Below are 8,853 nucleotides of genomic sequence, written 5' to 3' on the forward strand. Positions count from 1 at the left end.
CGTGCTTTACATTTATTTTTATTTATTTATTGGTGGGTCTATCTCTTCTCATTTAAGGACTCACAATTTTCAGATTCGTGACAAATTTAATATACCATTTCATTTTCATGAAAGGTATACAAATTCTGCAGAAATCGAGATGAAACTTTATTAGCAACAAACATAAGTATTTAAAAGGGTACGATTCTGGTGTGGCAACTCATCAATTTTGCTGAACATTAATTGTATGGCATCTAAAAAGGAAATAAATTTAACGCTACAGCAAAAGTTGAATCTAAATCGAATATGTTTCCTTTTTTAAACAGCGCAGCATGATGCTTTGAAATATTTTGTATTTATTTACAATTGTCATATCCGCTGTGCGTTGATTGTATTTGCATAAGAAATATTCTGAAATAAATGGTGACGCTTTTATGTGATAAGTTTTGGCAAGTTTGTATTGAAATGGTTGGAGATTTTTTAACATAAATTTAAGCTTATTTTCAAATACCTATTAACATGAATTTTGCAAAAAAGATCAAACGGTTAAAAAATCATTAAATAGTTATCTTTGAACGGAAATTGTCTCAAAAAGTTTGTGAATTTGCTAAAATGCAAAAAATATAGCCTAACACGCGCATATTTTTCATTCTCAGCGGATCCAGCTAATGGTTGTCGTAAATTAGAGAATATTTTAATTTTTTTAAGGAACTATTTATGGTTTACAGAATTTTGAGTAGGTATAAATTGGAAATAGTTTTACAAATTTAGTGCAGTTTCAGTTGAGAGTTTGCAGTCTTCGAAAGAAATACGAAAAGAGCTTAAGATTATTTTAACAAGATGATCAGTATTTTCAAGGTACTTGCGTAAGAGTTTAAATAACAGATATTAAAATATTTATTTATATATTCAATTATATTAATTTATTTTTTTTTTTGGCCGTTAGTATATACCGTTGTCGTTATTGTTGAGCTCAAGTCCGGATTAAATAAAACGCTTTTATTTGGTTTTAATTTAATTTAATATGAATATTTCGACTTCAGTCTGACGTCATCATCAGGAATCTTAAGCTGCACTTGCTTGCGTCTTGCTTGCGTCTTGCAAGTGCAGCTTAAGATTCCTGATGATGACTTCAGACTGAGGTCGAAATATTCACATTAAATTAAATTAAATGCAAATAAAAGCGTTTTGTTTAATCCGGCCTTGAGCTCAACAATTCAATTATATTATAAAATTATAATATAGCGTTAGGCCATAGCCGCAAGAGGCTTAGGCTGTTCACAGACATTAAAATATAAAAAGTTATTATAAAGATAACGTCTAAGACTGTCTTTTTTTAACACTACAAAATCAAGGAATTTTTTGAATTCTCTGCCTATTGATAAAGGATTCCAAATTCGAGACGAGCTCAAGGCCTTTGACAGTAATTTTTGTGATAATATTTGTTTTTTAATATCTCTATAACTGAAAAATTTTTTACTTCTTTTTTGGAAATTTTTTGTTTTTATAATAATTTTTTTTTTAATTTTAAAATTTTGAATTCGAAGGTTGCTAAGCCAACAGCGTTGGTTTCATAAAGCGTTTTCTTTGCTGAAAAAAATTGTAGGCTAAATAAATGGTAATACCTTAATAGAGTTACTCCTACCCCAGAAAATTGTCACCTTTTATAGTGCATGAAAAGAACGCAAATGGGTACCCTTGTATCAGTTGATTTTCACAAATGCGCTGTCAATAATATAAATTCATTAGCCATTATTGCCTCTGTTTAAATTTTCTTCGCTAAAAATTTGTGAAGTTACGAAAATAAATTGTCACGATCAGTTGGTTTAGCAGGGTTACATTGCCACACCGTCATTTTACGCAGGGTAAAATTATAACGCTTTTGCGTAGCTAGCAGGCCACAATTTTCACAAAAGAATGAAATACCCCGTAAAGGCGTTGCCTGCTTTTTCGAATAGAACAAAATAAAATTACAACCCTTACGCGGCGTACAAAAAGCGTAAAACTTTTGCCAGAAAAGAAAACGCTACTAAATAAATTGTTAGCGCTCTGTTCGCTAAAGCGCAGTGATGATGAAGACTTAGGCAACCTTCGAAATGGATCTATCTAGGCAATTATCTGGGCTCGTATCGTGTTATACGATCACTGATGAAAAACCATTTTCACTCAAATGATGAATACAAAACTGTCAAATTGTTTATAAAAATTAAGCATCTAATGCGTATGCATTATCCCTAGCACAAAAGTGTAACTAATCGGATTCACCAGTTAGAGCTAATGGGATTTAAAAATTGGTTTCGATCACGGATCGGAAAACACGACACGGGCCCTGTTATAACTTCATAACATTTCAAAAGTTTAATAATAGTTTTTAGTTGTATAAAACTAACTTTTTTTCTCAAAATATTAAATATAAAAAAAGAAGAAATATTTAAAAATTTTATGTAATAAAAAAGAGAACAAATATCTTAAAGTTTTGCCCAATTTTCTTGTTTTATAATAAACGCCAAAAGTTTCAAGCTCAATATCGCGTCATGGATGTTTCAAAAAATTATTTCAAAAGTTAACAAAAAATAGTATTCCGAAACAAAGTTGCTATTGAAATCTTTAATTCCACTGAAAAAGCAATAAAAAAACAACAATTTAAATTCTCTTGACTCATTTTAGGCATTTCAATAATAATAAATAATCTTTTTAGAAAAGTTAGCAGATTGTTCAAAAAAATTGCAATATGAAAAAAATTATGAAATTTATTAAAAAGTGGTTTTATTTGAATTCTAAGTTGCACAAATATTTCCAAAAAAATATACAAAGTGTAAAAAAAGGTTCAATTATTTCAATATTATATTCGCTTTCAATACAAAAAAAAAAAAAATATTACATCATTTTTCTGAATGAAACTGATTAAAATTAAATAAAATTTTACTAATATTTCAAAAGCGAAAATGTAAAACAAAATTTAATGGAAACTAAAAAATTGTCAAATAAATGTTAATCATTACAAAAAAAACAAAAAAACAGGTTTTAATTTTTTTAATAAAAAAATTATTTTAAAACTATTAGTTTTACAGAAAGCGCCAAAAAAATTTTTTGTAATTTTTTATTATATATCGGCCTACTGATTTGTAAGATCGCGGGCTAATTTAAGAGAAAATTTATCATAACCATAATAATGATAAAATAATTATTGTTAGGCCTTGAGCTCCAATCGACCCTGCGATCTTACGAAATATCAGTATTTAATTAATAAAAACTTCATTAATACTCCAAGCACAAAAATTTAAAATAAAAAATTGTATAAAGCAAATTTAAAAATTTAGAAAAACAAGAAGCAGAATTTACAAATTGAGGCTTATACAAATTTTTTTCTAAAAAAAAATGTAATTTTGAAATTATAAGTGTTACAAAAAGTGCAATAAAAAATTTATACAAATTCAATATCACATCATCGAATCACAAATCAGTTGAAATTTTATAGTAATTTAAAAAATTCTGATAAAATTTTGGTTGTAAAAATGGATATTTTTCTAAAAAGCTGATATCTAAAAAATTATAAAATTAAAGAAATCACGCTATTTAAACTTTAAATTAAAAAAAAAATAAAAATTTCAGGAAAAACAAAAAACTTTTTAGTAAAAAACTTATAATAAGCTTAAAAAAATAATTTATTTTTCCACCAAAGTATAAGTAAATAACAAAAAAATACCCAGCCAGCATTTTTTGAAAATTTTGACCAAAAAATATTCAAATATCATACCCTAAGATGATTAAAAACGTTCAAATTTAAAAGCATTTTCTGTTCGAATATTAGCGTATCGTCGGGAGAAAAATGTACCACAAATGTGATTATTCTTGAATAATCATTTATGATTCATATTTCGAAACGCTTTTTATTCATATTTGATATCATTGTAAAATTGAGCTTTAATTGTTTTAGAGTAATATTTGACTGCTTTTCACAGTAATTTTCTGATCATATTCGTGAATATATTTCAATCGTTTTGGTTTAGATTTTTGACTCATTTTTGAATGCGATTATGATGCATTTATTCTTCATATCTCATTCAAAATAAGATACTACATAATAATCTTATTTCATCAGGGGAAGAAAGCATGCGGAAGTGAGCTATTTGAACCACAGGTCACTCGCAAACAAACTTGACCGATATTCACCTGCGACTACAACATCCAACATCAGCTATGATCGTCAATATCTTAAATTACGATACGGTACGGGATGCTGAAGACATATCCAGGTACATATGTCAAGAGAGTTTCACTTACCTGGTCAAATAGCTCACAACTTTGTTTTGTCCAACTATTATGTATTATCTGGGAAGGTGGAGAAATGGTTGGGGAAATCTTCGGGCATGAGCAGCATTTGCATTAAATTGTCTTGAAGAATGTCTTAATAATAAAAATTTTATATACATATTTTTTCTGAACTTCATGATTGAAAAAATGTGTGTATGTGAAAAAAATAAGTTTTTCAATGAAAAGTAAAATTTTAACAAGTATAAAACTCATTATTCAGTTAACAAATATAGTCAGAAAAGATTCAGAAAGCTGAATTAAAAATGATTATAAATGTTTGATCACCTAAAGTAAACACATTTGATTCAAATATGATTCCAAAATGTGATTGAAAAACTATATTCAGTTTTTTTTCATCGAAAGGTGAGCATATTTCATTATTCTTTTTCTTGACTTTTATGAAATATTAAAATTTAATCATCAAAGGACTTCAAAAATGATTCCAAAACGTGATCAAAAAATGATTTTCAGTTTTTGATCATCAAAGGTATTCATATTTGATTATTTCTTTTGTTCAATTGTATGATAACTCATTATTTAGTCAGAAAGAAGAATCAAATTGTATTTATATGTAGGGAAATTCAAAATTTAATCATCTAAATGCCGTGTGGGTAGTAAGAACTAATTAAAGTGTCAACAATAAAAAAAATTTTTATTTTCAACGTGCACGAAGCTTATACAGAAATATTTTTTTTGGCGTAGCAGTTTAAAAATTTTTACTTTTACAGAAAGGTCCGTATATCCATTTCAAATTCAATGCCACACCATTCGATTAGAAATCTGTTGAAATTTCGTACGAATTTCAAAAGTTCAAGACAATTATCGTCTACTTTCTATAATTTAAAATAAACTTGAAAAAAAAAACAAAACAAAAAAAATTGTTTACAGAAAATCATACACAAAAATGTCTAACCAAGAACAAAATCCAAGAAATACCAATCTAAGCTCCACAAAATAATAAATATTATAAAAAAATCTAAAAACTATTTTGTGTGTTTTTAAATTGCGAAAAGTTGAAAATTAACTCAAAAAACTTTCAATTTCAATGTCACATCTTTTAAATAGTTAAATCTGTCAAAATTTCGTTAGAATTTTAAAATTTCAAATCAATTTTATTTTTATTAATGGCAAGTTTTTTTCAAAATATTTAATGTTTGAAATTAATTCAAGGTTCGATTCGAGCTCAAGGCCAGAACAATAATTTTTTTCTAATGGTAATTATTGTTTGAAAGTTACTAAATAAATTTACAAATTAACAAAATTATTTATCTCAACTTGCAGTTGCAAGGAAAAATTAAAATTTTGCAAAAAAAATTTAAGTGCATCAAGCACATTTTTACTAAACAGCACAATAAATTTTCTGATATTTATATAAAATTTCCTACAGAAATTCATAAAAAAGTTGTCTAACAATAAAAAAAAAAACAAAATCTGGAAAGACATAATCAAAAAATTCAATTTTGTTAAAGAATGTACAAAATATTTTTTTTTTTACTCCGCGAATTTCATAAATCTTTTTTTCGTCGGAAAAAGTTGTTTTTAAAATTATTAGTTTTAAAGAAATATATCCCATTTTTTAAACAGTAAAATCTGTAAACATTTTGTAAGAAATTCGAAAGTTCAAAACAGTTTCCTTTACAAAAAATACAACTTTTATACTCAGCTGAGCAACGCTCACAGAGTATATAAATTTTGTTCGCATAAGGGTAATCCGTAACGGCATAAACTAAGCGAGTTAGATATAGACTTCTATATATCAAAATGATCTGGCCGAAAAAAGAAATTCATTTAGCCATATCCGTCCGTCCGTCCGTCTGTCTGTGAACACGATAACTTGAGTAAAATTTGAGATATCGTAATGGAATTTGGTATGTAAGTTCCTGGGCACTCATCTCAGATCGCTATTTAAAATGAACGAAATCGGACTATAGCCCACTTTTTCGATATCGAAAATTTCGAAAAATCGAAAAAGTGCAATAATTCATTACCAAAGACGGATAAAGCAATGAAACTTGGTAGGAGGGTTGACCTTATGACGCCTAATAGAAAATTAGTAAAATTTTGGACAATGGGCGAGGCACCGCCCAGTTTTAAAAGAAGGTAATTGAAAAGTTTTGCAAGCTGTAATTTGCAGCTGAGTATGTAGTGTCCTGTTACACCCGAACTTAGCCTTCCTTACCTGTTTTTTTAGTAATTGTTAAATTTTCTGAATTTACGTATTTATTTAGATATTAAGGGTGGCGGTTATTATTAAGCTAAGTTATTTTTTAAGTTCAGAGTTATGTTAAAAATTTATCAAACATTTTTGAGGTAAACCTTTCATGTCCAGTTAACTCTGAGTTAAAAAGTATACTTGCCTCACTACAACAGGGCGTAAGTTGCGTAAGAATAATTTTTTTTTTTTTTGTACAAGAAGAAAAATGGCTTAAATTATATATTGCAGTTGAAAAAATGCATATCAAGTACCATTTTTAGTTAAGAGTGTTTGAAAGATAGTTGAAAAAACATTTTTTTTACAAAAAAAAATCTAATAAACAAATTTCAAACCACAAACAAAATATAACAAGAACTGATCAAAATATTGTGCGTTTTTAACACGCTTTTATATTAGAAAATAAAAAAAGTTTTACGTATACGCACCGGTAACCGTGTTTAATGTGTATTAATATCTCGGAATTACAATATCCAAACTTTTTTACTTGGTGCCTTATCCAGTAAAATTATATTTTTGGTGAATACAGCAATGTTGATGCTATACCATATGCTTTTGTGCTTAAAATATGTTTTTGTTATGTTTTGTTAAACACATTTTTAATAATTAAAATATATAGCTTAAAAAATTTGGAAAATTTATTTTTAATTTCTGATAAAAATTTCTACCGCTCGAATATAAACGTAACAATGTTCAACATCCCCGTTTGTAGCCTCACCTAACTTGCTCTATAGCTTTGACTTGTATGGTTGCCTTAGTAGCCGCTCAATTCAGTTTAAGGCAACCTAATATCAACACCAACAACAATAACAACAACAATAACAACAACAATCCACAACAACGTTTGCTTGCGCGTAGCCATTATAGTTCCTTTTACAACAATGATCCTTCCTACAACAATCGCTTCTACAAAAACCGTGACTATTACCAACGTCAATATTATGGTAATTTATTTAAAAATTATAATCCAGAAGTAACTGCCCCACAAGCGCGTATTCTAGCGCAAGATACGAAGTTAAATCAAGATGGTACATATTCATATTCTTATGAAACTGAAAATGGTATACAAGTTGAGGAGCATGGCACACCTGTTAAAGCCGGCACTGAGGAACAAAAAGAAGTGGTGGAGGGCTCATATTCTTATGTGGCACCCAATGGTTTGCATGTCATTGTCAATTACACAGCCGATGAGAATGGTTACCATCCAACAATAACTTGTAAGTACCAAGATGAAATGCGAGTACGGTATTTAAAGAAGTATCAAATTGCGCAAGTCATGCTTATTAGCAGAAGCATCTTCCTACAAAAAAGAAACAAAAAGGGCTTGCTCTAACAACCAAGAAGCATGATTTGTCTTTCTGGAAAAGAAAAAAATTAACAAAAAAAAAAAAATATTTCATTATTAATTGTTTTGTTCGCACTTACAGATGTTAACGCCAATGCGGAACAATTTACACGCCTTCAGAAACCTGCACGTACTACAATTACACGTCCAAATATAGGCAATTAAATTTTTAAATTTCTAGCACTTTTCTGCTTGTAAGACATACCGAAAATGAAATAATAAAAATGTTACTGATTGACAAAAAATTAAGAAAAAATCATTAATTATATGATATTTTGGTTGTAAATGAATAATACTGTTTTCACGCAGACGGCTTATTGAATAATAAAGGCAGTTTTCTACATTAAGACGCTTATTGAGCTCAATCTTCCCTACAAATTTCGAATCTATAATTATTTCATTAGTAGCTAATCGAATGCCTAATGAAGTCAAAAGCACAATGCAACTCTGTTGGGAGCGTTCAGTTTCTTAGTTTTTGGTGTGCTCAGTGCTTAAAAATGTCATTTGTCAAAGTAAATGTCATTGTCTGCATGGCGGAACGATACAAGGTGGCCGTATCGAACAGCTGATTATAACCTTTTTTTTTATTTATTTATTTATTTATTTATGAGAAATACAATTATAAATAATTATATTACTTTGAGAAGGCACTAGCGGCTAAGACTATCAGCCTGAAAATTCTAACAATGCTTAATCTAATTCCAGAGGATTTTTTACTAAATTATAAATAATCAACAGAATAGCTTAGTACATTGTGTAGACATTAATGGAGAACAGCTTTTATATATTATAAAGTAGTCCAGTTTGGTATATAAAATCGTAAATACTTAAAATATTTTCTATTGAAATTTCTTTTAATAAATCGGAAGGTTTCCTGCCATTGAAAATGTTAATTCTGCCGTTGTTGTGCTTGGTGCAGTTGTCTATTAGGTGCGTAATGGACAGTGGACAGTCACAGGCAGAACATATTGGAGCAGGCGTCCCTTTTAAAAGATGTTGATGA

The 8,853-nt window shown here is 28.5% G+C and overlaps 1 protein-coding gene across 1 annotated transcript; it reads left to right on the forward strand.

Annotated features, from left to right (window-relative positions):
* Positions 1-763: 763 nt before the first annotated feature.
* On the forward strand, positions 764-8,060 carry Cpr49Ad (Cuticular protein 49Ad). Its single transcript, XM_067778111.1, has 3 exons — positions 764-837; positions 7,218-7,722; positions 7,933-8,060. The coding sequence occupies exons 1-3, from the start codon at positions 820-822 to the stop codon at positions 8,013-8,015; spliced, it is 606 nt and encodes a 201-aa protein (XP_067634212.1). The 5' UTR covers positions 764-819; the 3' UTR covers positions 8,016-8,060.
* The last annotated feature ends 793 nt before the right edge of the window (positions 8,061-8,853 follow it).

This window comes from Eurosta solidaginis, chromosome 3, assembly GCF_040869045.1.
Source record: "Eurosta solidaginis isolate ZX-2024a chromosome 3, ASM4086904v1, whole genome shotgun sequence".
Classification (NCBI taxonomy): domain Eukaryota; kingdom Metazoa; phylum Arthropoda; class Insecta; order Diptera; family Tephritidae; genus Eurosta; species Eurosta solidaginis.

What these genes read in the sequence shown, in the direction of transcription:
- Cpr49Ad (XM_067778111.1), top strand. An exon ending in TTACCATCCAACAATAACTT is followed by an intron (nt 7,723 to 7,932) that starts GTAAGTACCAAG and finishes TCGCACTTACAG; the next exon opens with ATGTTAACGCCAATGCGGAA.